Genomic DNA, 26,755 nt, shown 5'->3' with positions numbered 1-26,755 from the left:
TTTTGACATCTGGTTTCTCCTGATGAGGACTAGAAATCCCCATTCTTTCAGCCTTTTCCTGGGCAGGCAGGCTGGTGCCCGGCCAGGTCTGCACAGGAACATCGCTTGGTGCAACCCTCCCTGCAAAGCCTTTTGGTTTGACTTCACTTTTGTTAGAAGTTTCCCAGCCAGCTCCATGAACATGGACTCTATCCTGCCACAGCCTGTCCCTCAGCTAGATACTCCTCATGCTTTGCTTTAGGGGTATTGCAGTAGTGCCAGGCAGCCCCCATCACGGCACAGGAATCTGGTGAGAAATTACTCACTGGTGTAATTACTCACTACTCCAGGGAAGCTCAAGGCCTTGTCATGCATTGGGATGCAGCCTGGCTGTCTGGGAGAGCCAGCAATGCTCCTGGAGCACACCACAGCAAACAAGTCACTGCAGTGGTAGCACTGGCATTGGCTGGTTGCTGAAGTAAAGGTCCATCCCTAAAAGACCTCCCTATCTGTGACTTGTCTCCCTAGACCTTTTGGTTTTTATTTTGCAGGGGCTGTGTTGCTTTTCCCCAGAGATGCTCTGCAGACATCTGACACCCATAGCGCAGTAAGACCACACAGCTGGTCCTGAGTCCTGATCCTGGAAACTGGGGAAGGTCAGAGCATGTGAACAAAGAGGGAATAAGACTCCATCCTGGGCAGCCCAAGGGATCCCACACAGCAGCCAAATCCCTTCCTCCTGGTGTTTGGATCTGGGATTCAGACAGTTCTGATCCCAGAGATGAGATGAGCCTGATAGCCCCGCAGGAGCTCACAGTCTCTCTGTTTGCAGAGAATTCATCTGTGTCTTGCCTGGACGTAGCTCTGCTCTGCTGAGGTTAGCGTGGAGCGGGCAGTGCTGTGAACCAGGGAGAGTGCCAGCTCAGGAGGGCAGAACAGTGGTCCAGGAGTGGCTGCACAGCCAGCACCGGGTGGAGGATGCTGGAGAAGCCCCAGCGGGGCGTCTCCGCAGGTAAGACAGGTGCTTGCAGCAGTGTCAGGAACAGGGATGCCTTTGGAGGTGGGTAGAGATCCGTGCTGAAGCTGTCTGGAGGGGTCAGCTGGAGGCTTGGGCAGGCGTGGCAGATGGTGGGGCTCCCCATGCCATGGCCAGTGAGAGGAATGAGAGGAATGTGCCACGTGGGCCAGGCGACGCATTCCCAAAGGCAAGGGCAAGACGGGAGCCCAGGGCAGCGGCGGGGCCAGCACAAGGCAGCAACGCCAGCTGGCAGGATGAGAGACTCCAGAGTGCTGCATCCAGCTCTGTGGCCCCCTGCACAAGAAAGATATGGATCTGTTAGAGAGGATTCATAGGAGGGCCATGAAAATGATTGGAGGGCTGGAACTCCTCTCCTAGGAAGAAAGGCTGAGAAGAGAAGGCTCCGGGGACACCTTATTGCAGGCTTTCAATACCAAAAGGGGGCTTAAAAAATGATGGAGAGAGGCTTTTTACTGGGGCCTATAGTCACAGGACAAGGGGCAATGTTTTTAAACTGTAAGAGCATAGATTTAGATTAGATATAAGGAAGAAATTATTTGCTGTGAGGGTGGTGAGACACTGGCACAGGTTGCCCAGAGAAGCTGTGGCTGCCCCCTCCCTGGTAGTGTCAAGGCCAGGTTGGACGGGGCTGTGAGCAACCTGGTCTAGTGGAAGGTGTCCCTGCCCATGGCAGGGGGGTTGGAACAAGGTCTTTAAAGGTCCCTTGGGAGACTTCAACATACCAGATGTCTGCTGGAAATGCAATACAGCAGAGAAGAAACAGTCTTGGAGGTTCATGGAGTGCGTGGAAGAGAACTTCCTGACACAGTGGGTGAGGGAGCCAACTAGGGAAGGTGCCCCACTTGGACCTGTTGTTTGTGAACAGAGAAGGACTTGTGGGTGATGTTATTATGGTTGGGGGCTGTCTCGAGCATAATGATCATGAAATGATAGAGCTTTCAATTCTCAGGGAAGTAAGGAGGGGAGTCAGCAGAACTGCCACCTTGGACAGTACTGGAGGGCAGAGTTTGTCCTGCTTGACAGAGTCCCTTGGGAGGCTGTCCTGAGCGCAAAGGAGTCCAGGAAGGCCGGACATTCTTCAAGAAGGAAATCTTAAGGTGCAGGAGAAGGCTGTCACCACGTGCCAAAAGACAAGCTAGCAGGGAAGAAGACCAGCCTGGCTGAACAGAGAGCTTTTGATGGAACTCAGGAAAAAAAGGAGAGTTTATGACCTTTGGAAGAAGGGGCAGGCAACTCAGGAGGACTACAAGGATGTCATGAGGTTATGCAGGGACAAAATTAGAGGGGCCAGAGCCCAAATAGAACTTAATCTGGCTACTGGCATAAAATACAATTAAAAATGTTTCTATAAATACATTAGAAACAAAAGGAGGGCAAAGGAGAATCTCCATCCTTTATTGGATGCCAGGGGAAACATAGTGACAAAGGACGAGGAAGAGGCTGAGGTACTTAATGCCTTCTTTGCCTCAGTCTTTAATAGTAAGACCAGTTGTTCTTTGGGTAGCCAGCCCCCTGAGCTGGAAGACAGGAATGGGGAGCAGAATGAAACCCCCATAATCCAAGGGGAAATGGTTAACGACCTGCTAAACCACTTAAGACGCACACAAGTCTCTGGGGCCAGATGGGATCCACCCAAGGCTACTGAAGGAGATGGCAGGACCGCTCACCAAGCCACTCTCCATCATTTGTCAGCAGTCCTGGCTAACCGGGGAGGTCCCAGTTGACTGGAGGTTAGCAAATGAGATGTTCATCTACAAGAAGGGCCGGAAGGAGGATCCAGGGAACCACAGGCCTGTCAGCCTGACCTCGATGCTGGGGAAGGTTGTGGAGCAGATCATCTTGAGTGCCATCACGTGGCATGTACAAGACAACGAGGTGACCTGGCCCAGTCAGCATGGCTTGATGAAAGGCAGGTCCTGCTTGACTAACCTGTTCTCCTTCAATGACAAAGTGACCCACTTACTGGACAAGGAAAAGGCTGTGGATGTTGTCTACCTAGACTTTAGTAAAGCCTTTGACACTGTTACCCACAGCATTCTCCTGGCAAAACTGGCTGCCTGAGGCTTGGATGATCACACGCTTTGCTGCGTAAAAAACTGGCTGGATGGCTGGGCCCAAAGAGTTGTGGTGAATAAAGTTAAATCCAGTTGGTGGCTGGCCACAACTGGTGTTCCCCAGGGCTCAGCGCTGGGTCCAGTTCTGTTTAATATCTTATCAACAATCTGGATGAGGGGATCAAGTGCGCCCTCAGCAAGTTTGCAGACAACACCCAGCTGTGCAGGAGTGTTGATCTGCTTGAGGGTAGGAAGGCTCTATAGAGGGATCTGGACAGGCTGGATCGGTGGGCTGAGGCCAATTGTATGAGGTTCAACAAGGCTCAGTGCCGGGTCCTGCACTTGGGTCACAACAACCCCACGCAACACTACAGGCTTGGGGAAGAATGGCTGAAAAGCTGCCCAGCTGAAAGGGACCTGGGGGTGTTCTTGACAACTGGCTGAATATGAGTGAGCAGTGTGCCCAGGTGGCCAAGAAGGCTGATAGCATCCTGGCTTGTGTCAGAAATAGTGTGGCCAACAGGGCCAGGGAAGTGATTGTCCCCCTGTCCTCGGCACTGGTGAGGCTGCACCTTATACAGTTTTCAGTTTTGGGCCCCCCCGACAAGAGAGACATTGAGGTGCTGGAGTGTGCCCAGAGAAGGGCAATGAAGCTGGTGAAGGGTCTAGAGCACAAGTCTTATGAGGAGTGACTGAGGGAACTGGGGGTGTTTAGTCTGGAGAAGAGGAGGCTCAGGGGAGACCTTATTGCTCTCTACAACTACCTGAAAGGAGGCTGTAGCAAGGTGGATGTCGGTCTCTTTTCCCAAGTAAAAAGTGATAGGGCAAGAGGAAATGGACTCAAGTTGCACCAGGGAAGGTTTAGATTGGATATTAAGAAAAAATTCTTCACCAGAAGGGTTGTCAAGCACTGGAACAGGCTGCCCAGGGAAGTGGTTGAGTCACCATCCCGGGAGGTATTTAAAAGAGGTGTAGATGTGGCACTTAGGGACATGGTTTAGTGGTGAACTTGGCAGTGTTAGGTTAATGTTTGGACTAGATGATCTTAAAGACATTTTCTAACCTAAATTATGTTATGATTCTATGATTCTAACCCAAACCATTCTCTGACTCTGTGCCCACCGCCCCCGCCTCGCCGGCAGACGGTGCCCGGTCAAAAGGCGCATTGTGCATTGTGGCTGGGGCTGGGGCTGAGCCGCGGTGGTAGCCGGGCAGGGAGCAGCGCGCTCATCCCTGCCAGCGCAGCAGCAGCCCTCCGGCTCGGGGCTGGCGGTGTTGCTGGACACATGGGCTGCTGCTTGGGGACCCCCTGGCACCAGGACCTGTCCCTGGGGTGCACAGGTAAGCTGTCCATGGGGATGGCACGGCTCTGCTCTGTCTGAGCAGGGCTGTGAGACATGTGGCTGCAGAGCTCACAGACCTGTGACTGCAGAGATGACGGGGCTGGTGGGGAGACTCCAGCGCTGGACACTGGCTTTCTTTGGCTGCTCGCCTGCCTTTCCCAAGATGGCCACTGGTGTCCCCTCCTCTTGCTGGGCACTTGCTGTGGTCACTGGATTTGGGTGTGTGGGGAAGGAGGCAGGGCATTTTGGCCAGGGAGGGGAGAGGATGACTCAGGAGGTTGGTTTATTCCCATGCTGTTGGCTTTTCAGGACCCCTCTTGCCACCCCTGTCCTGCTGCCACTGCTGCCCAGGAGCACCTCAAACATCGCAAGGCTTGCAGAGCCCATGGGGTGCTGCCAGCCCCTGAGGTGCAATTCCCATACGGGCATGCCTGGATGAGCTAATGGGGCTGTGCTAATGGGCTGGAGGAGGGAGGTGGCCCAGGGCCAGCAGCTGTGGCCATGTGTCCTCTGGGAGAGCCAGTGCCAGCGGGTGCCACAAGTGCCTCAGCCCCAGCTGCAGCCCCAAGCACCCGGACCTGTGCTTGGCTCCAGGCTGGGGCTGTTTCCTGCCCACTGTTACAAAATATTTCAGCACCAGGGAGGTAAAATGAGTCACTGCACGACTGGTAATGACTCCCCACCAGCAGTTTCAATTGGTCTCTTGAAAAAGCTCCCAGTTCCCTTTCTGAGCCTGGTCCAAACAAAAATAAACACTGACTCGGTGAGTGCTGCAGGGAGCAAACCCATTTCTCCTCTTGCCTGAGCGAGCCCTAGCCCCTGCCTGGCTCTGTGGAGACCCACCAGCATGCTTTGTCATGCTGCTGGCAGAGGTGGCATGAGTGGTGTCCGACCTGCCACTTCCTTCAGCACACCATATGGAGACCCCTCGGGCAGGGAGCATTCTGCTGGGGATCTGAACGCCTCTCCGCACCACCCATCTTCCCCAGGTCAAGAGTGTGACTCCTGCTGTCCCCGTTCGCCCGTGCTCCTGCCCCGCTGGGACCACCTGCAGCGCACCGCAGCTGAGCGCCGGGGAAAATGGTGGCGAGAAAAGACCATGGCCTCAGGTACCTGTCCCCAGGGAAGGGGGACCCAGCCCCTGACCACCGGGCCCTGCCGAACCCAGCGGAGCCCGCCGGGGTCTGCCGGGATGCAGGGAGGAGAGGAAGGGAGGGAAGAGTGAAGCAACCAGCAGTCAAGCCCAGCCCAGGCAGGACCCAGCTCGAGTTTAGCTCTGCCTCTGGCTCGTTTCACTTCCGCATCTCCGTTTCCCCCATGTGTGGAAGGGGACGGAGCTTCTGGATGAAGTCCTTTGTTAAGTGTGTTCAAATTAGCTGTTGAAAAATGTAGAGCCTTTTCTTTCAAAGAAAAGCTCATTCATTACATGTCCAGCCTTGGGCCGTTCTTTTCTACTTCTAACCATAAATAAGGATTATAATTCTGCATGCAAATAACACTTTATTTGACTGACTAGCAAAGCTGGCTCAATAAAAAGAACTGTAGAGTATGGTTATGGTCAGAGAAGTGACTTAGAAAAGCCGCTGCACGTTCCAGCTCCAGATCTCTGGGTACGTGTTTGTCTTACAAGTCCAATCTGATTACTGACAAAAATTGCTTTTTAATCTTGTTATCCCTCCACAGCCAATATAGCTGCAGAAGAGCAAGATGGATTTTTATGTGCCTCAGCCTTTATTAACATAATTACGAGCTAAAGTTTCAGTTCCCAAATCCTTTATGGCAATAGTTGACAATGTGTGAAGCAGAGAGAATGCAGCTTGGATTTCAGATACTGACCAGAGCAGGCAGGGGAGAAAATCTTATTTTGACTGTCAAATTGATGAGCAAAGAGTTTTGCAATCCCTTGGCTCTCCTGTGCTGGGGAAGTGCTCTCGCTCTGAAATCTCCTCCAAAAAACTCTCTGTGTCTTGGTGTCATCCTTCTACCAAATCTGCTCAGTGAGGGTCTGTTCCAAGAGCAAGGAGGGAAAGTCACCTCACTTCAAAGCCACTCCTCCACTGGAAAGAAGCCATCAAGGGTATCATGTAGTTAGGACACATCAGTCCCTGATCTTGCCTCCAGCCTTGAGGATGATTTTAGGGTGATACCAGATTCCCACAGACCCCAGCCAGATCTGCAGTGCAACCCATGGGCTTTGCTTTCAGGTGGCATGCTTAGTCAGAATATCCTAGACCTCTGCCACAAAATTTGACAGCAGGTCTTCTGTGTCCCCCCTCCTTGCTAGGTAGGGCTGGGGCATCGGAGCCAAACAACCCCACTGTGAAGGCAGCAGAAGGCTCGCCAGACACCTCCTTGGTGCTGCTGACTGTCGGGGAGGGCTTTCCACCAGGTAAGATGCTGCCTTTGGCATCACCCAGATTTCTAGTGGTTGAATGTAGCAAGGCCTGGCACCGCAGCTAACCGGCCCCCTGTTATCCCTTGAGCTTCTCATCTTTGCTGCTGAAGGTAAAAGACGCGTGGGGTTTATGTTGTTTGAGCATCGCAACCAGGCAAGGGCTGGAGGCACTGGTGGGGCTGGCTGCAGGGAGGAAGGGTGGCAGAGGCAGCTCTATGTGGCACGGAGCTCTTTCTTCCCCTTAACCCTGCACATTTCCTTTTCAAGAGATTTCGCTCTTCTTCTCCGTTGAGAGCCGCTCCTCCCGGTGCCTCAATTCCCAGCTCCAGGAAGCAGCCAGAAAGAAGATGTGGGCCCTGGAGAGTGACAACAGAGATGTCTGTGCCCTGTTCAAGGTAGGAGCCCCAGCCCAGCAGAGCAGAGCATGTACTGAGAGGCTCCTGGAGTGGTGGGATGTGTGATGGGATACCAAACCCAGCCGAGAAAGAGTTCCTCCAAGGCTGCTGAAGGGTGTGTTCCTGCACCCAGGGACTCTGTAGGGGACTGGAATGATGGGGGAAATGAACTGGTAACAGGTGAGAGGAAAATGCAAAGCTGAGCCTCATGTCAGGAGCTTCATATTGGAGGCTCTGAGCTGCCTGAGGGATCATGCAGATAGCCCTGGGGTGAGTCTTTTCACAGGGGTAGGATCACCAAAGCTGTGTGCCAGACTCAGATCCCAGGTGGAGGTGACATCTCTGGACATGATCAGGGGTTCTCAGAGTATTGGGATTCATGTAGAAAAATCACAAGAGGCATAGAGATGTTTCCTGGACTGAACTCTCCTTCCCAGCTGGTTTTTAAGACCCTGGCCCCTCAGAGCTCCCTGCAGAGCTTCCCAGAAGACCTGGAACAATGCAGACATACTAGTGCCAGCAAGAGGGAAAGGAGAGCTTCTTCCTTGAGGCACAGTTACTGCTTTCAGCCTCAACTACAGTTTGGAAGCTGTGCCTGTCCTGACTGAACACTAACCCACGTGTGGTATGGTTCAGGCATCTGGGTTTCAAAAGCACAGTGGTTCTGGTGTGCGCCACAGGGGAAAAGATTTGGAGGAGAAGATGGACATTCTCTGCCCTCCCACTGCTGCACCATGGGGAGTTGTCATCCCTCCTGGCTGAAGGACTCAGCTGGCTGGAGCACCCTCCTCTTAGCCCTAGGCAACCAACTCACATAGCTTTGGTCTCAACTATGCTAATAAATGAGTGCCTAGTCTCATTCTGGGGTCTAATATTATTCCCAAGCTGACAAAGGAGACCCTCCTGTCAGAGTCCCAGAACCATCCCTTAATCTTGCTTTGTCTTCCGTGTGTAGGAGCTGTCAGCCAGGCTAGTCTGTATGCAAGCACAGGAGGATCGGTTCATCCTCACCTTCAAAACCCTAGAAGAAGTCTGGAAGTTTTCCACGTATCTGACTTTAGGTAATGTTTTCAAGGTGTGGGAGATCTAAACAGAGAGTGTGAGAAGCATTGTTGAAGAAGGTATTCTTCGATACCAAGAAAAGAGTAATGTAACAGGATGGACTGATGAAGAATATGAATTAGAAAGGCCTTGGTGTCCACCTACAGATTTATGAAACCACTGTCTGGATCAGTCAAAGAGACCCAGGAGGATGCCTTTTGGGTAATCCCCTATTGCATTTTGGGGATGGAGACAGAGGCTGTTGCCTCACAGCATAGCTGCAGATGGCACACTGGGAAACATCCAAAGAGCACTTCATCCTGCCCAGTGAAGGAGGGTGCTAACACTGCTTTCCCTCTTGGTTTCTAAGGGTACGTGGGCAGCTGCCTGGAGCAGCTTCTCTTTGACCAGGAGTGCTGGCTGAACTGTGCTCTGATGGAGGACACAGAGATCAGAGTCACTGTGGATGAAGATCGCTTGGCCACCATATATATGGGTCTGCTACTCCAGGAAGGTGAGAAGGGACTGCATGTGTAGGGACTTCCTCAAAAACATCTCAAGCAGGGCTGTGTCGTAGCCCTGTGCTGGGCTATGTCTTGCACTGATGCCATTGACCTGGGCATGACTCTTTCTATCTGCAGGTAACTTTTTTTCCAGGGCGGTGCCTGGTGTCTGGCAGCTGGAACGGGAGGGAGAGGAAGGCCTGCAGCTCTGCAAGAATGAGCTGATCCATGTGAAGAATGTTGGAGAGGAGTCCAAGTGGGAAGGGATGTCTTTACTGACAGGTCAACGAGGCCTGGTGCCTGTGACAGCTCTAGAGCCAATACCTCACCCATTTTACCAGTAAGTAGACTGGCCAATTAATAGGGCTCAAACCAAGATTCTTTCCTGATGCTGATGCACGAGCTGGCACCAAGCCTGGGGTGAGAAGCTGCTCTTGACTCTGGCAATGAGCAAGAGCTACACAATTTTGTGAGGATATACATTATGCATGAAGGCAACCACTGGAACCAGTTCAGGTCCTGTTAATGGGACAGAGCAAGGACATACTTCAGATACCATTCTTGTATGATATTGATTTAGGTTATACATGAGATTGTTTGATTTACAGGTGAATACCTGGGAGAAAAAGCATATCTGAAGACTTAAGTAATGACAATCAAAGTGGGGCCTCATGTTGGACACCTGCCTAAGCCTCAAAGACACCCGCAGCTCCCCTTGTACTCACACAGTGAAATCCTCCCTACAGCCTGGCAAATTTATCCTGCTCTTATCATGTGGTGTGAGGCTGCAGTCGTGAAGTGCAAACTGCCCTCTGTGTCCAGTAACGCCATTACAAGGAATTACTGAACTGGCCGTGCTGGCCGTGTTCCATAGCAGCTCTTGGAACTCCCAGGGGACAGAACATCTGTCCTGCTTGTGTGAGACTATCCCTGGTGCTGACCTGAGGACAGGACTTCTCAGAGAGGACCAGTGGTTCCCCTTTGCCTTGCAGGTGGTTCCTGAAGAACTATGCTGTGAATTTTGGCATCTCCCAGGAGATCAGTGGGACAACCTCTCAGCCAATTGGTGAGTGATACCTGTGTAATGCAGCTGCCCTCCCCAGGGAAAGGCATGGCTCTTGTAAACCTGGGTTTGGCCACAAATGCAAAGGGCCCATCTCTTGTTCTGACAATGACACTCCATTGCAAGGTGCTCTAAGGGAATACTGCATCTTTGGACTCTCTTAAATGGAGAACAGACCTTGCAAATTGCATGTACTTAGAAGGGTGATCTGAGGAACACAGAGTACAGAAAGTTGCTGGTGGCATCCTGTCATTGGGTTTTTCTATTCTATTGCAATTTTATCTCTCCGTCAATTCTTTCAGGACTGAAGTTTTAAATAATTAGGCTCCCACCAGTGTGCACATGAAACCTGTGCCCGCCATTGACCCATTAGCCCCAGGCCATTCCTGCCCAGACATGGGCACTGTTCAGAACATGCTGGACATGGGAGGTCACTGCAGGTGTGAATTTGGCATGTAGTGTGATGGACATTTGCACTGTTAAAGATTTCACTCCTGACAGAGTTGAGACAGTGCAGCTTCTGTGACGCTCCATGTTTTCAGCCACCTTCTTATACTGCAGCTCTCAGAGGTTTCAGTCTTTGGCTGTGTGGCGTTTATCCATTCCTCTTGTATATTTTATTGTAAACATCTTCTCAAGAAGAAACTGCAGAGATCTGAGTCTGAGAGTACAATAAATCTTAGGGGACAGAGCCCTCTCAAGCCTTCTCAAGCTGAAATCATGGTCTCTCCTTGCCCAAGTCTTTTCCAGCGCGGAAGTTTTAACAGTGGCCTCACACTGAAATGCCCTTGTTTGCCTTGCTTTCCCAGTCAAAGGCAGGTGCACAGCCACAGAAGACCACAGAGGAGCAGCATGGGATGAACTGAGTTTCTCCAAAGGAGATAGCATAGAAGTCATCGGCTTCTTCATTCCAGGACTCCCATGGTTTGTGGGCAAATCCATCAGCAGTGGGAGCATCGGCTTTGTCCCAACCCAGTACATAAGTCCGGAGGCTTGTGAACCTCTGTAAGTTTACTGCTACTGTCTAGATTAAATTAAACTCAGGAGAATATGAAGGGAGGATTCCAAGTCCCAACTCACGGTTATATGAGAGTTCAGGGCAGGTAATTTGCATTGCAAGGCCTTCATAGAGGATCTGTCTGAGGTTTGTCCAGAAGCCTTGGCCAGGCTCTGCTGCCAACAGGCTGCAGGAGTCTTTGCTCAGACAAAGCAATCGTAGTTCACTTGCCTCAGGCGATTCTTGGAGAGGAACAGATCTGGCCCTGAGCTAAACCTGGCTTTATGCTAAGGCAGCCCAGGACATCTGCGTACCAGAGAAGCTGGCTTCACAGTTCCACCTAGAAATGTTCTTGACTTTGTAGATTTGTCTGAGGGGCTGTGAGTCTGGCAAGGTGGGGAGAGTGATCACTGCTGAGGAAACCAAGTCCTGCTTTGCTTCCTTCTGCCCCTTTGCTTTCTGTGGGATGTTGAGGCAGAACAACCACAGGCACAATTCCTCACTGAGCAGAATTAAACACCCTCCCAAGTACACAGACAAGAGTTGTCTGGGGAGGAACGGTGACACAACCCCACTCTGATTACCTGGACAGTAGGTGGCTTAAAGACACAGCTCCAGTTCAATACCCATCCAAAAAGGCTTCTCCTCCAAGAGTGTGTGTGGGAGGTTGAAGTCTTAAACTGTTGCTAGGTCTGTTGGGCTTTCCTGGATCATGATTACTCAAGGTATGTTTTAGGCACTTTTCTCTGACACTACGGAGAACAGAGAGGAGATCAGATGTTGCCCTGGCCTCAGAAAGGGCTTCTGGAGACAAAAAAGACCAATAGGTCCTTCCCTCTGTTACCCATCAGTTCCTCCATGGAGAACCTGGATCTGAGAGTGCTGATAGGGAAGGTGTCCAGACTCCTCTATTCATCTGCAGCAGAGATTTCTGGTGGGAGGAAGAGGAGGAATGGGAAAGCTTCAGATGTAGTGTCAGGGGATGGGGACATGCTGACTGTTTTCCTCAATGTCTGCCTCAACCTAGGGGAAAAGGCCTGGTGTTTCTGAGTGAAGAAGAAAAATCCCCTTTCCTACATATCCCCTGCAATGGTGGCGAGCAGCACTTCACCACTCTCCTCAGTGACCTGGCACGTACTGACATCACCTCTGTGTACCGGCTGGGTGAGTTTCCCCTATCCTTACGTGCCCAGCCCCATGGCTCCCCATGGACAGCAGTGCTGAGCAGTGTCTAGAGAGCTCCTTGCATGGGGCTTTGCAGGGGAGACAGTGGCTGTGGTTGACACAGCCTTCAAGCCCTCTGCTCAGCCTGGTCCTGGAGGTTGTAGATATCCTCAAGAGCTGGGTCCTGACACACTGCACTATGCTGGAGTCTTCTCTGCTTCCAGGGCAGCTCCTCAGCTGTGGTTCACCCTGGCAGATGCTGCTCTCGACTGATCCTGACTGTAGGTCCCTGCCTATAGCAGATCCTCTGCTGCTGTCTGACGTTTGGGTTTATACTGAGGGGGATGCACAGCTAAAGGGGCAGGTGACATCATCTCCATGCCCATAGCAGGAGCCAGGAGGTCAGGGTTTCTGGGTACTCTTCTCAGGTTCTCTATGCTTGTTGTGTGGCTTTTGGACCACAGTCTCTATTTCTTGCCTTCTCACTACCTAGAAGCACAGTGTGGCCATGCAGGGCTGAGCTTGGGATCCCTGAGGCTCAGGGGACCTCCCAGACCAGCCAGTCAGGTGAAATGAGCCCAGGATAGACCCTTAGAGATACACACATATCTGAAACCTCTGAATGGACACAACAAGGCTCTTAGGAGAAAGAGAGCTGATAAAACCCTACCTGTGAGAAATAAGACCTGCTTGTTCCCACATAACTATAATGTTACTTCACCACCAGCTAAAGGCTGTTCTCCATGTTCTTACCTGGAGACAAGCCCCAGCAGACAGGAGGGTTGAAACTGCATCTGCATGTGGTGCCTGTGACCAGAAGTAAGCCTGCTCTCCCACATAAAGGTCTGGCATTTAGCAGAGCAGCGGGAGACCTCTATGAGGTTTGAGCACTGTGTCTGCACATTAACACTGACCAAGGCTTCAGGCTTTTTGTTCTCTGTTTGTCTCTTTGTGTAGATGGTTTTGAACCTACAGCCATGTTCCCAAAAGTGCCATCAGGTGAGTATGTGGAGGGGACAGAATGGGATACTTTTATGATGACTTCTGAGGGTGAATTTTGGCATGGGGAAACATCCCACTGTGGTTTGCCTGTCCCTTCCAGAGGCTGTTCTCCGTGGCTGTAAAGATATCCAGCTGTCCCACTCTTGGGAGGAAATAAATGACTTGGCTACAACTAGCACCTCTGAGCTGTCTAGCCCAGGGAGTGAATCAGCCCCTGCTATGTTGGAAGATGTCCTCCTGGAGAAGTTGGATGATTTTGATGATCCCAAGTTCTTTATTGACCTGAATGCTGGACACATGGAAGATGCTGATGTCTTTGACCCTATATTAACCTTCCTTAATCAAGACAGTTATGTGCCCCGTTTTCAAAGCCTCTATGATCTCAGTTTTTCCTTTCTCAACTCCACTTTTTATGGTTTCTCTGATGAGGATGAACTGGTCTTGTACCTTGAGATGTCCAGGAACTGGGCCAAGAGGACTCATTCAGTTTGGGCTCATGTGAGGCTCTGTTTCCTCTTGGGTAAGCTCTGCATTAAAAAGGTCAAGTTCTCCCAGGCTCGAGTCTACTTTGAGGAAGCCATGAGCATCCTGGACAGGGGTTTTGGGGACCTGCCCCTGTTGACTGCATTGCATGTGAACCTTGCCTCCATCTACTTGAAACAGAACATGAAGCACAAGTTCTCCTCCCTGCTGGGAAAAACAGTGGCCTTGCTTGTCTGCTTGCCTGGCCGCTCTTTCAGCTCTGAGAACGAACTGGAAGTCATGATGTATGTCCTGAGGGAAGCCATTGCTGTGGGTAATGCTCCCTTGGAGGCACGGGTCTGCTTCCTTATTGTCAAGCTCTTCCTACAACTTGGCAAAAACGATGAAGTGCTGCCCTTTACCGAGCATCTTCAATGTCTCACCACCACTTTACTCAGCCCAGACACTAGTTCCATGCCACTGGATGCCACCCCCATCTTGAGCTACCTGTATGACAAGAAGTACTTGCCAAATATTGCTCTCGCCTCTGCCAGGTTGTTTGTTCCCAGTGGCGTCAAGGGGACACTGACACCCATTTGGAGAGCTGGCTTCATCCTCCAAAATACTTCCAAACTCCTGGGAAGCCAGCTGGAGAGGAGCAGCATCCCAGCACTGGCTTGTTTCTATCTCAAGCAAGCACTGCATTTCTCCTGTGAGACCAGAGCTGTGCCCATCCAGAGGATGCTGTGTGCCATCTTGTCCAGGATGTACCTCCAGCATGGTGTGTTGCATGGGGCAGTTCGTTATGCAGCCATGGCCGTAACCCTCAGCAGACTGATCGGCGAGGAGGAAGCTTTTGAGTCTTCTCTCTCTTTGGGGTGGATGTATCTCCTGCACAGCCAGCCAGGCCCAGCTGCAGACATCATGGGGCAGCTCTTGCGCTCTCTGCATGGGACAGACAGTATGACTCAGGGTGGAGCTGTGCACAATCTCCTGGCCATTGCCCTCAAAGGAGAAGGGCAGGTGCAAAAGGCTGCAGAGAACTACCTCCGGGCCCTGCACAAAGCCAAGGAGACTGGGAACAAGAGGAACCAGGCTATCGCCCTGGCTAACTTGGGGCAGCTGAGCCTCTCGCACGGGGCAAGTCAGCTCTCTGAGCTCTACCTGCTCCAGTCAGCTCAGCTCTATGCTGAGCTCCAGGGCAGTGAAGACCTGGAGATGGAGTTGGTGCGAGTGCTGCTGTGGCTAGCGCAGGCCATGGTGAACAGGGAGAGGATGGAAGATGCCAAACTCTGTTATGAATTGGCGTTGGTTTTTGCCCTGAAGTGGCATAACATGAGGAGTGAGTACAGCTTTGCTGGCGGGAACCAGGGCAGCGTTCATCTCTGTGCAGCACCCTGTCAGGTCCCTAATGCAGTCCCCTGACCTGTCCTTTTCCCTTCCCTGTACCATGCAGGTCAGCTTCACATCATTGAGTCTCTCTGCCATTTCTACAGCAAAGTGTCCCCCAGTCTCCAGGCCTGCATCACCTACCATGAGCACTGGGTATCTCTGGCACAACAGCTGCAGGACAGAGAGCTGGAAGGCAATGTCCGGCAGACCCTCAGCCAGCTCTACCAGGCTTTGGGCACATCTGGGTAAGTCTTGTCTGTGGCTGTTAGATGCTGTTAAGAGTGGGGTCCCTGCTCACCCAAAGCAAAAGCAGTGGCTTTCATGGGGTGTCGAGAGAGAGAGGTGGGGAAGGTGTGTGGTAGCTCTAGCTGCCCCACAGGCAGGCTGCCGGCTAATGCGCTGCTGGGATTTGCGAGCTGTCACTGTGCGGTGAAGAGGGGAACAGTTCAATGTCAACCAGAGCACCGTGACAGCCGGGCAAACACCAGGCTGTTAGCTGGGACAGAACTGGGGTCTGGCCAAACACAGCTTTCCAGAGAGACATCCAGCCTTGATCAGAGGGGACCCAGTGACAGGGAATTCATCACTTCATTTAGAGGCTTATTCCAGTGATTAATCACCATTCATCAGTAAAAATAGGTTCCTTATCTCTTATTTGAATAAGTCTGGCTTCAGCCTCCAGCTGCTGAGTCTGCCCTTCCTATCTCTGCTGGAATATTTTCCCCAGGGAGGTACTTAAAACCCCATATCAGCTCACCTTTCAATCTCCCGCTTGACACATGCAGGTGACTGATTAGATTGGGTGGGAGGGGAGAGAGAGACTTGAACAGATCAACAGACTTTCTTCAGTCTTTGAAGGCAAACATGTCAAATAGGGGAGAGCTAGCTCCCATGTCCCAGAAGGACAAATGGGCAGGGGCTGTCATTAACTTGGATTCTAACCTTCCCATGCTAGGTCACAGTGAGTTCAGAGGGAAGGCATTTAGGAAGCAGACGCCTGTCATGTGAACGGTGCTATTTAAAATCACAAAGCACCCTATTCCCTGGACTCGAAGGACAGCTGGAGTCCAGTTGCCAGCAGGCGAGACACCAAGCAAACAAACATGCCCTGAGCACTGCCTGGTGCTCTCTTCGTCACAGTTGCCTACTGGAGGCAGTGTGTCCAAACTGCTGGCTCGTCCTGCTGCTTGTGCCTTTGTCCTCTAGTGACCAGGGGCTTGAAAAGGGGCTATAAGGTCTTGTACATGTAGCTGTAGATCTGCCTCTTTGCCTGCACTGAGGGACAAGCAATAGCAGAGATGTGGTTTGGGGTGCCAGATGCTGTCTGGAAAATGAAGGTGCAAGCACTCCCTGCCTATGCTCCCATGTGTAGCTGGGAGTGACTTTGGGGCTTAGTGTAGGGGGACAAATAGGTTTTGCAGATGACCTGACAAAACCCTCTTTATCAGCTGAAACAAGCAGGGGTGGGGAGCAGCCCATTTGGGAGCAGGTTACCTTGGGGCTCTGCTGAGCACTGGGGTCCCAAGCTGGCCTAAGGTGGCCAGATGATACACACATGTGCACTAAAGCATGGTGACTTCCACGATTTTACCAGGATGCACTGCTCAGAGCTGTGGCTGTCTATTTGTCTCTAACCTTTGGCAGCTGTTGGAGGAGAAGACAGGATTGCCAATGGGGAGGTGTTGTGGTAGCTTTGCAGCTGATTGCTGGGGGTGTCCTGTGATTTCTCTGTAATGGCTTTTTGCCTGTTGCCATCACAGAGCTTTGAGACAGTCCCTGGACTGCACCAAACAGAGTCTAAGGATCTTCATCGACCTTGAGGAGACTGTGAAAGCAGCAGAGGCCTGGCTGCAGGCAGGAAGGCTCTATTATCTTATGCAGGAAGATGAGCTGGTGGAAATGTACTTTCAGGTATGGAGGAGGTGGCTGGAGCTGCTCCATCCCCATCCTGGCTAGCTGCATTCCCATTACAGCTCCTTGGTAGGAGCCTTTTGGGGACGGAAGACCTGGAAGGGAGAGTTCTTATGAGCAGTGTAAACCTGTTGCTGGAAGGAGGAGCTGTTGCCTTACACTCATGCACTATCTGGCACAAAATTTCCTATCTTTCCTTCCATACACTGGGTTTAGAGGATTCTTAGGTGAAAGTAATTGAATTTATTGAGTAAGAAAGTGATGTAGGAGTGCCAAAGGAAGCTGGAGGTGCCAGGTGACTGGCTCCCATTGAAATACAAATAGATAAGGGGTAAGGTGCCAGGGAAGTGCTGGGAGACTTCTTGGAGTAGAAGACTACTGGCTCCTTTCCATCTCTAGCATTATTTTATCAGCTGAGCTGCAAAGTGGAAGAGCAGTTCATAAAATCTTAGGGGTCCCTCATTCAGTGAGAGGCTTATATTAAAAGATGGGAAATCCTTTCACATGCCCAGAGTGAGCAGAGCAGAAGGCTGGCTGGGTGTGCTGGAGTTGCACTGAGCTGGGGTATCCAGCAAAGCACCAGCCTGGACACATGTAGAGGATGTTTTGTGTCATTGCTCTGTTACCCAGAAGTAATTCTGAACTGGTGGGACTGGGTGACTGAGGTACATGGTGGTGGGCACAAGGAGAGGAGCCTTTCCCATCAGCCCCACCAGCCTGCCCCTAAATCAGGGTGGTAGAGGCAGTGAGTTACTGGTACGGGGTGGCTGCTCAGTGATGTGGGTGAAATGAATAGATGGCTTTGGCATCAGCCTGTTTCGTGGTGCCCACAAGGGAGATCTGAGGCCTATAACAAAGAGCCATCATTGCCTCCCTGGCTTATGGTTTCAGCAGGGAGGCAGGGGCTAAAGGAGGGGTGACTTCCCATTACAAAGGACCAGTTGACACCAAATCTCAGCAGGGCACGTCACACCAGATCTCAGCAGGGCACGTCTGAGTCCCTGAGAGCCCCTTCCCAGACAAGGTCACTGGCAATAATAAATTGTCGTGGTGTAAGAAACAACATGTTCTGGCTGGAAGGTGGCACCAGGGCCAAATGCATAATTGGCACAAATAACTGTTCTTCCCCAGAAGTTAGTGTACCTACCCTCCCTCCTGCTGGCTCTGCCCTTTCTCTGTATAAGCTGTCTCTTCCCCTTGGCTCCATCATACCAATGACAGAGCAGGGCCAAGGCAACTGCTGGCTGCACTGTCCCGACTCTAAATCCCGATGCCGTTGGCTATCCCAGCTGATCAGTTTGTCGCACTGACCCTGCACAGGGATGGGTTATCTGGCTTCTGGCTCTATCCTTACACACATCACTTGCAAATGCAGCACAACAGACCCATACACCTGCTGGCCAACCCGTCTCCATGCTGTTTGGAGCACTGGGGCTCAAATTTATGATGACTTGATTTTATTTAATCACACCAATGTCTATGTGCAAATGTCTCTTTCCAAGTCTTACTCCAGTTCTTTTTCTTTCTAGGCAGCTGTTCAGACTGCTCTGAAACGGGAGAACTTCTCCTTGGCCATGGATCTTTATGAAAAAGCAGGTGATACCTTTTTTAATGGCAGCCGAAACAGAGATCGAGCGGTGGAGTTCTATAGGGTACTGATCCCTCCAAGCATTTCTGTCCTTGTGTCCCTGCAAGGTGGTGGCTGTGAGGAGCTTTGCCCCAGGGCTGGCTGCAGGTCTGAGTGGCCAGGCTGGAGGGATGGAGAGTGGAGAGGGATGGGGTGGTTCAGAGTGTGCCAGAGTGCTGCAGGGGGGAAGCTGGGAGCACAGACATGTTTTGCAGTAGCTGCAGCTCACCCCAGAGATCATTTGGGAGGTGGGAATAGGGTTCTTACATTACAAATCCTGGCAGTGTTAGGTGTGAGCTGGTCACTCCTGAGGACATGCTCAGTCAGAATTTCAGGCACCTAAGAAGGGGAGGTTCAGGTTTTGAGAACCATGCTCTGGGACATGGAACTCATTTCATAGAACTTGAACCTTCAGCACTCAGCCACCTCATCATCTGTCTGCCATGGCAAGCGCTTGGTCTATCTCCTGCTGCTCTATCACCCCTCTGTGGGTAGTGCTGTACTGATACCTCCAGGAACAGCCTGGACTCACTGTTCTCTCTCCTCAGGGAGGTGCTGTGCCCTTGGCCAGGAAACTACAGGCCACTAAGACAGAGCTACGGCTGTTCAATAAGCTGGCAGAGCTTCAGATCAGGCTGCAGGGCTACGAGAAGGCGCTGGAGTTTGCCACACTGGCAGCCAGACTGAGCATCAGGGTCGGTGAGTGATGCACACCCACAGGGCACAGGGACTTACTGGCTTCTGCAGATCGGGTTGCCTTTCTGCATGAGAACAGTGTGTACATGAAAGGGGGATCTCCTGCTTTCATAAGACTGTTGATTCTTATCCTAAGTGGTAACATCTTTTTAAGGCCACTTCCCTTTTTAAGCTGCATGACAGCCATATGGGAGTGCTCTGCCGTGGCAGTGGTGTGACCCGCTGAGCAGAGAGTTGTTGCTACACCGGAGCACGGGAAGTCTGATGAAGGCACAGAACTGAACAGTTTCCTCTCTGCCCTGGCTCTTCTGATAAATTCATCCCTTCCCATTACAGAAATAGTTTGAATGGGCAAAATGCCAGCATAAATGTTGGAGATGGAACCAGTCTTGTAATAGCCCTTTCCAGAGCCCCAGAAATCCCCTGGCTGAATGATAGACTCCCTGGGCAATCTGTCCAGCCTTGGCATCAGCAACCCTGCCCATGGCTCTGTTTTCCCTGAACCATCTTCAAACCCAGTGTCTCCTTATGAAGATATCTGTGCCCCCAGGCTGTTGAGCATATGCATCCCCAAGCAGCTCAGCATGCTGGGCTGGGGATGTATTGTGAGCGTGCTGCAGGCTGACTGTATTGGCAACTGTTTTCCAGGAGATCAATTGCAAGAGCTGGTTGCATTCCACCGCCTGGCTACAGTCTACTATTTTCTGCATATGTATGAGATGGCAGAAGATTGCTACCTGAAGACGCTTGCCTTGCGTCCCCCCTTGTTGCAGTGCTCTGGAGAGGCCCTGTACTACTGCAAGGTGTATTGCCACCTCGGCAACCTGACCCTGCACAAACTGAAGGTAGGAAACTTTTCCTTGAGGCTGTGTTGAACACTCTGGGCTTGACAGAGAGCTGGAGGTGGAGTATCACATCCACTGGCAGAGCAGCCACACATGTAGATTGTTGCATTCTGTGACTCTCCATCCTATCAATGGCTTCAGAATAAATGCACACAATGCTGGCACAACCAGGTTTTGAAAGGGGAAAGACAATTTAGAAAGAAGTGCTGGCACTTAGTTGTGACCATATAGAGCCCATTTCAATGACGTCAAGTGTCACTGGGTTCTGCCTGGAACCACTGGTCTCTGCTCCAGCTCCCTTATACCATGTGACCTTCAATTAAACCACTTCCTAATGCCTGCCCTGTCCTTTATGGTTAGGATGAACAGGATGCAGCAGCCTACTTCCTCTTGGCCCTCGCCGCAGCGACGGAGCTGGGAGACCAGAAGCTGCAAGATCTCATTCACGCCAAGTTGGATGACATCCCCAGTGCCTCACGGGTGCTCGAGGGCACACCGGGCTCTGCCACACACCGGTCCAGGTGGCTGACTGAAGGTGGCCATGTCGTCTGACCAACCCACCACCCTGGGGACTCCACTATGAGCCATCAATCAGGGTCGTGCCGTGCCAGTGGCATGGGCCCATGTGCTCCCCAGAACAACCAGCCCAGGAGAGGTCCTGAGCCGCATCCTAAGTAGCTGGCAGCGTGTGGTCTTCTTGTCCCCCACAGGCAAGGGACCAAGCACTTGGGACCGTACCCTCATTTTTCAGGAGAAGGGCTGTGCACCACAGTCCAGGCAGCACATCAAGGCTGGGTATCTGGCCAGGATGAGGCCCCAGCAGCGGTGCTGGAGTGTACGGTGCACCAGGGCTGAGAAAGACGGCATTTCAGGAGTGTGGCTGCCCTGCCCGCAACAGGGACAGGGGAGGGCTGCCTTGTGCCTGCCTGTGCCCCCAGCTGCTCCACACATGTCAGTTCCCATGGGGCAGCTCAGCCTGACCCAAATGTCTTTTAACTTGAATAGCAACTCCTTTATTTATTTCTATCTGGTTTTTGTCCTGTCTGCTCTGCGGACGTCTGTGACCCATACCTCTGCAGAGCCTGGGGCCTCTTTAGTAGAAGGCACAACCAAAGCTTTTGGCAGTGAGAGGCAGAATTAGGGAAAGGAGGAAAATGAAAAGGGCTGGTCAAGCCTCACCTGGGGATGAGCCCTGTATGCAGGTGGGCAGCAGCTCGGGGGGAGGCAGAGCCCACCCTCAACCCAGCCCTGCCGTCCAGTCCCAGCTCTCGCACTGGATCAGCCGGGGTGGCCTCTGCTGCCCCACAGCCCGTGTGCACTTTCAGCATGTAAAGCATGAGCACACTATGGGTCTTGCCTGGGAAAAGAGCTGTCAGTCCTGACCTGGCCCAGGCTTTGCAGCCCAGCACCCTTCCCAGCCTCTCTTCTCCAGGCTGCAGAGCCCCGCGGGATGCAGGAGCGCCAGGGAGCGGATGGTGAGGATGCTCAGTGGCACACATCCAGCCCCCCGGACAGGGGTGCTGATGGGGAGCAGGGGGACTTTCAGTGGGGAGAGGCATGTGACTTTGCATGGACCATTGGCAGTCCAAGGAGAAGCCGGCTGCCCAGCAGACAGCAAGCTGCCTTCAAGTGTCCTGAGCTACACAGCTGGAGCAAAAAACTCTGTGGAGCGAGCAGGGGGAGTGGGAGGCATGGAGGAGGCTTCTCCTGAGAGCTGCCGCCCAGCACCGGGAGCAGCACGCAGCTCTCCTCCCCAGCCCATCTCACCACCAGAGAGCAATAAATGCCCACATTTTCAGCCTCACGCAGGCAAGTGATAATAATACCAACCTCGGTTTTCAGTCTGGACTGGTGCAGAGTGAAGAATGAACAAGTTTTTCCAGCTCATCTCTTTGCTCTGACAACCAGTGGCCAGACACCCAGCTGGGGCTTCACAGAGAGACCCTGTTCCAAGTCCTTCCACCTCCCTGACATGCTTCACTGCTTGGAAATGCTCAATGCAGAACATTTATTTCCTCGCTGCTCTTTGCAAACGCTGAGTTCATTTTCCCCTTCTAATCCGTGCAAGGCATCCATCATCGGGGCAATGAATACTTTACTGCTTGTTTACTGAACATTCCTGCAATGCCATTAGGGTAGCCTCAGCCCTGAGCTCAGAGGAGGTAAATCTTAATCTCATTTGAAATACAGCAAGCTCAGAGGAGAACTTGTCCCCAAAACCTTCCTGCCTCATTCCACGGGGCTGCCTGTTCTCAGTTCAGGTGGCTGGTGCTCACCGTGCTATGGCAGGATCTTTTCAGCAGTATTTCAGGTCAGTTTCTCTTTTTCTTTTCATACATGGGGAAAAGCACAGTCTCACATCTTTGTGCCAGAAGGCAGGTCAATGACTGGATATCAGGCTATCAAGGAGAGGGAAGAGAGGGAAACTTTGATGGCTCTGGAAGACCTGAGGGTCTGCGTGGTGCAGAAGTGTCCTGTCCTGGCACCAAGATCTGCACCCATCTCTCCTGCCATGCCCAGCACCTCACTTAGAGGTGCTGTCCAACCCCACGATAGCTTTCCTGAAGCAGCTGCTTCACCCAGACTGTCTGGTCCTCGTGGTGCCCTTTGGGCCCCTGAGATGAGGCCCAAGGCCACCACGAGGCTGCTGCCCAGGCATCCCCGCAGGTTTTTGTTACCAGTGGTTGTAAAGGTTGGTGCTGTGCTGCTGTCCAGGCTCTTCACCTGGGGGTGGGGATGTGGGTGGCTGGGCCTCTTTCTGTGCTAGAGCCCCCAGACCCAGACCAGTGGCCAGTGGCAGTTGCAGTTCTTGTCAAAGTTATGCCCAGTGGAGGATGAATCATGCAGAGAGCATCCCTGCTAAAATATCCTTTCTAGAGCCAAACCCGAGGCTCTTCTGCCTAACACCAGTGAGAAAAAATTGATTTTGTTTAAACATAGAGGGTCAGTGTCTCAGCTGGTCTAAATCAACTAAGCTCCATGAAGTCAAACAGAGATGTTCTGATTTTCAAGGACTGTGGATCTGGCCCATGGTTTTTAACCAAATGTGTCCTCCTTAAATCACAACAAACAAATTTGTGGTGCTTGGTGGGGAGAAGAGACTTGCTCCTTGAGAACATCCCATAAAACATCATTTCCCCTCTCCCTCATCCACCCGCTTGCCCGCCCACTCCCACATGTTGTGACAAAGCTGGGATGTTTTCCTAGTGGGATGAGAGGTCAGGGTGGCCAAGGCTAATTAAGCTCCACAATAATACTTGGAAATAAAGTGAAATTTAAAGCAGTCAGTCATGCGTATCGGCTTCTGGTCGTGTGCCCAAGGCGGGGTGAGGATACTGTGTCCCTCCAGTCACCAGCGTGGTTTCATGGGCAGAGAAACAGATGCCTTGGGGATTTTGTGCCAGAGATCACCAGGTGATGGCTCAGGTCCTGGGGCAGCCAGGTTGAGGGTTATCATCTTCCACCCATTCCTGGGTGGGGGGATATTGTCCATCATTCCCAGGGCATGGCAACGAGGAGTTGTCTGTCTTTTAGACACAGCAGGGAGCACCCGTGTGTGCATGTAGGAAGGAATCTCAGGGACCACGTAAGGGATACACACCCAAGGTGCTGCAGGGCGCAGTGCCTGGCCAGGGCTGTGATGTTGCTCCAAGAGAAGGTTGGAGAAGCAGGACTGTAGAAACTCAGGAGGTATTTATCCTATGGTAGGTATTGGCCACCAGTGTCCATCCCTCCTTCACCAGCACTAATGTCAGCCCAAACAGATGGGGGAAGAAATAGGGGAAAGGGAAAGGATGGATCAAGTCTCCTCTTACGCCCAGTGTCATTATCTTGCTGTGGCTTGTGACTTATTTCTGAGTCGCATGTGACTCTCTGCTCCATGCCCAGTCCCAGGAGTTTTCCTTCCTTCAGTCCTCAGCCAGACGAGCTGGAAATAGGACTGGTGGGGACCACGTGCAATAGCACATGCCTTCACATGGCTGCTAAAAGAAGCACCTTCCTTTCCAGCACTTCCAAAGGGTGAAGGGTGCGTAGAAACCTCCTCGCTTTGGCTTCAGTGCGTCTGCGTGCCGGTGTCTGGATCTGGTGCCAACCTGTTTCACTCCAATCTTTCACCAGTGTGACTCTCCAGGCACTGGTGCTACCAGTCCTGATGTAAGCCCACCTAGGAGCCAACACTGGCACTCTGACCCCATTTTTGTTTGATGCCTCAGGGGGCCATTTAAGGCCTGGCATAAAGAGGGACTGGATTTTTTTAACATATGCTCATTCTTGGACAGTGGAAATACCATGACAAGAATAATTCTTGGATCATCTTAGCTCCGGTGTGAGCCTCCCAAGGCATTAGGAAAAAGGAAGCACTGATAACTGTAATAAATAAATACAGATAGACTCACAGAATCGTTTAGGTTGGAAAAGAACTTTAAGAACATTGAGTCCAACTATTGACCTAGCACTGCCAAGTCCACCGCTAAACCATGTCCCTAAGATATGGACAGAAGTGTAGAGATAGCTAGATTTATTTGGGTTTACACGGAAACTATTCTTTCATGCAGAAATACAACACCCAACAATAATAATTATCAGCAGACATCTTTCGTCATTCCCTCACTGTACAGTGCTGCAAATCTTCACTGGGCCTGTGTTGGACAGAGGCTGGACTGGATGGAGAGACTTTCCTGTTCCTGTCTGTACCATCCAGCTCCAGCAAAGCCTTTTTCTGCTCCATGACTCAGATCCCATGGGTTAAACGAGGGATAGAAACCCTCTCTGAGTACTGTCAAAGCCTGGCAATCGGGCAGGGAAAGCACATGCTGCTTGGGGGGGAAGTCTGAATTTCAGTGGTGTGTTGTGTGGATCCAGGGTACAGGTGGGAGCTGCCTCTCCCATTCCAAGGACCCTCATCTGGGCATCCACTTAACCAGAGTCATCAGCCACAGCTGATGCTGCTCCACTACCCCTGCTAAAAGCACACCGTGGCTGTGCAGAGCTCTTCTGGAGCTCAGTGCCCAGGTTTTGTAGCTGGTGTCCACAGGTGTCACATTGTTTATCCATCTCTGTCAACCTTGGACTTCGGCACAGGCTGACCTACAGCATCAGCCTGCCTCTGCTGGGGGCTCCTCAGTGATGTGGAGGAGCAGAGAGTCTGAGGCAGAGGAAAATCTGAGCTCATCTTATCTCAGAGGCGGCTGGTCCTCTCCAGCCAACATCTTCTTCTGTTGCTTGGAACAGTAATGAGAAGTTGGTAAACACCAGCTGTTCTGCTAAGCAGAGGTAGGTGAAGTATGTAAACTGGGCAATTTAGATTAAAAATCATTTATTTTCACAGTAACCTGGGTTTTTGTTCAGTGGTAATTGGGATCATAAATATGTATGCCAGAAGGCGTATCGGAGGTTGATGCTGGGAGGCTGAGCAACAGCCAAGAGTTGCTAACTGTAACTGCATGTGCTTAAATAAACCTTCCCTTCCCTGTGCTATGGTAAGGCGGGCAGCAGCATGATGCAGCCTGTCTGTGTGTGCTGAGATGAGGGGGCTGTGTCTGCACTGCCTGGTGTCCCTGCCCTGAGAGCTTGCTGTGTCCCTGGGGGAGGGGAGAAGCAAAACCAAAAAGAGAAGGACAGGGCAGCGGGGAAGTGACCAATGACTGGGGATAGCAAGTAGTGAGGTCAGATGTAAAAAGAATCCCCAGTTGAGATTAACTACTTGTTGTACTGAGAAGGCATGTGTCAGCCCTGGAGCTATCATTTCCCCTGTTGCTGGTCACAGGGCACCCAGATAACCCCAGGACTTACCAGCACTGATCTCCAGAGTCACTTTCTGTTCTCATGAGCACTTTGCATTCAGCAGGACTGATGGGAGACCAGTGCTGGATGCTGTGCTGGGCTTTGCCAGGGAAAACATCTCTCTGGGACCGGAAAGGGCAGAGAAAACATTATCCCTTCCAAGCGTACAGCTGGTAGAAACCATGTGTGCTAGTGACAGGGACACGTGGAAGGGCAACTGGCTCTCCTGGGTACCAGATGATGGGCAAAGAGTTCCGTGTTCCTGTCTTGCCCCAGCTCTGCAGGAAAACACGATGGTGCCGGGGTGCACTGAGGGTCCCAGCTAAGCTGTTTATGGCTCCTCAGCTCCTGCATGCTGTCCCAACAGCTACGGCTCCTCTGAGAGGGAAACACGGGCAGGAAACTTGGCAGCAAGAGGCTCCCCTTACCGCAGCACTGGAGACAAGTGTAGGAAACAGCACAAGTGCCAACAATTCCTGTCACACTAGAGGAGAGGGGAAAAAATATAAAAAAGACTGTATTTGGCTGCCATGAAGGCTGTTGGGATACAGTCCAGGAATTGAGATGAATACAAAGAAATGAGCCCCTGAGCACCAGACGGTTTTTGAGAAAGGAAGAATGAATTCTTACATAACCAAATTCCCTTCATGCACTGATTATGGGGTGGTTGTTTTATTTTGCTATTTTGTTTTTTTTTTTTTTTTCTTTCTTTTGCACCTGCCAACAGTGGTGTTGAGACCACACAAGAATGCATAAACATACATCAGTGTGTAGGGAGTGATGGCTGCAGCATTTATCTCTTGACTCTAAGGTTTAATTCTGTCTGAGACACCTTCAGTTCCTTGCAGCTGGTTTTTGAATTGCGGCATGACTTCTTTCTTACTGCTGTCCAAGATTTAAGCCATGTTTGATCCCAGAGTATTAGTACAATATTAATCAGGTTAAAATAAACCCTTGCTCCAGTGCTTTGGGAAGGATTTTCAGAAGTTCCTGTACGACTGTGATGTGTCAGGCTTGTATTCTTCTGAGTCTCTCCCAGGCTTCCCTAACCCATCAGCTGGGC

The 26,755-nt window shown here is 51.6% G+C and overlaps 1 protein-coding gene across 6 annotated transcripts; it reads left to right on the top strand.

The window, feature by feature from the left end:
* Nucleotides 1–534: 534 nt before the first annotated feature.
* Nucleotides 535–23,195, top strand: SH3TC2 (SH3 domain and tetratricopeptide repeats 2). Of its 6 annotated transcripts, XM_074838718.1 has the most exons (19): nucleotides 535–635; nucleotides 812–991; nucleotides 5,405–5,524; nucleotides 6,700–6,804; nucleotides 7,078–7,205; nucleotides 8,161–8,266; nucleotides 8,617–8,760; nucleotides 8,888–9,089; nucleotides 9,742–9,815; nucleotides 10,622–10,817; nucleotides 11,837–11,973; nucleotides 12,931–12,972; nucleotides 13,076–14,779; nucleotides 14,894–15,074; nucleotides 16,590–16,740; nucleotides 18,270–18,392; nucleotides 18,916–19,066; nucleotides 19,712–19,908; nucleotides 20,269–23,195. In XM_074838718.1, the coding sequence occupies exons 2-19, from the start codon at nucleotides 958–960 to the stop codon at nucleotides 20,458–20,460; spliced, it is 3,987 nt and encodes a 1,328-aa protein (XP_074694819.1). In that variant the 5' UTR covers nucleotides 535–635; nucleotides 812–957; the 3' UTR covers nucleotides 20,461–23,195. The 6 variants fall into 6 exon arrangements, with proteins under 6 accessions (XP_074694819.1, XP_074694820.1, XP_074694818.1 ...); XM_074838719.1 differs by lacking the exon at nucleotides 812–991 and having other exon boundaries at nucleotides 612–635; XM_074838717.1 differs by lacking the exons at nucleotides 535–635; nucleotides 812–991 and adding an exon at nucleotides 3,946–4,413.
* The last annotated feature ends 3,560 nt before the right edge of the window (nucleotides 23,196–26,755 follow it).

This window comes from Strix aluco, chromosome 13 (genome assembly GCF_031877795.1).
Source record: "Strix aluco isolate bStrAlu1 chromosome 13, bStrAlu1.hap1, whole genome shotgun sequence".
Classification (NCBI taxonomy): domain Eukaryota; kingdom Metazoa; phylum Chordata; class Aves; order Strigiformes; family Strigidae; genus Strix; species Strix aluco.
Note: the sequence above shows the minus strand (reverse complement) of the source record. Positions and strands in the feature narration are given on the sequence as shown.

Excerpts from the sequence above, each read along its gene's own strand:
- SH3TC2 (XM_074838716.1), top strand. The coding sequence starts at position 5,263 with ATGCTTTGTCATGCTGCTGGCAGAGGTGGCATGAGTGGTGTCCGACCT. Across the intron at positions 11,974-12,930 it reads CACCTCTGTGTACCGGCTGG|ATGGTTTTGAACCTACAGCC; the intron begins GTGAGTTTCCCC and ends CTCTTTGTGTAG. Across the intron at positions 19,909-20,268 it reads TGACCCTGCACAAACTGAAG|GATGAACAGGATGCAGCAGC; the intron begins GTAGGAAACTTT and ends CTTTATGGTTAG.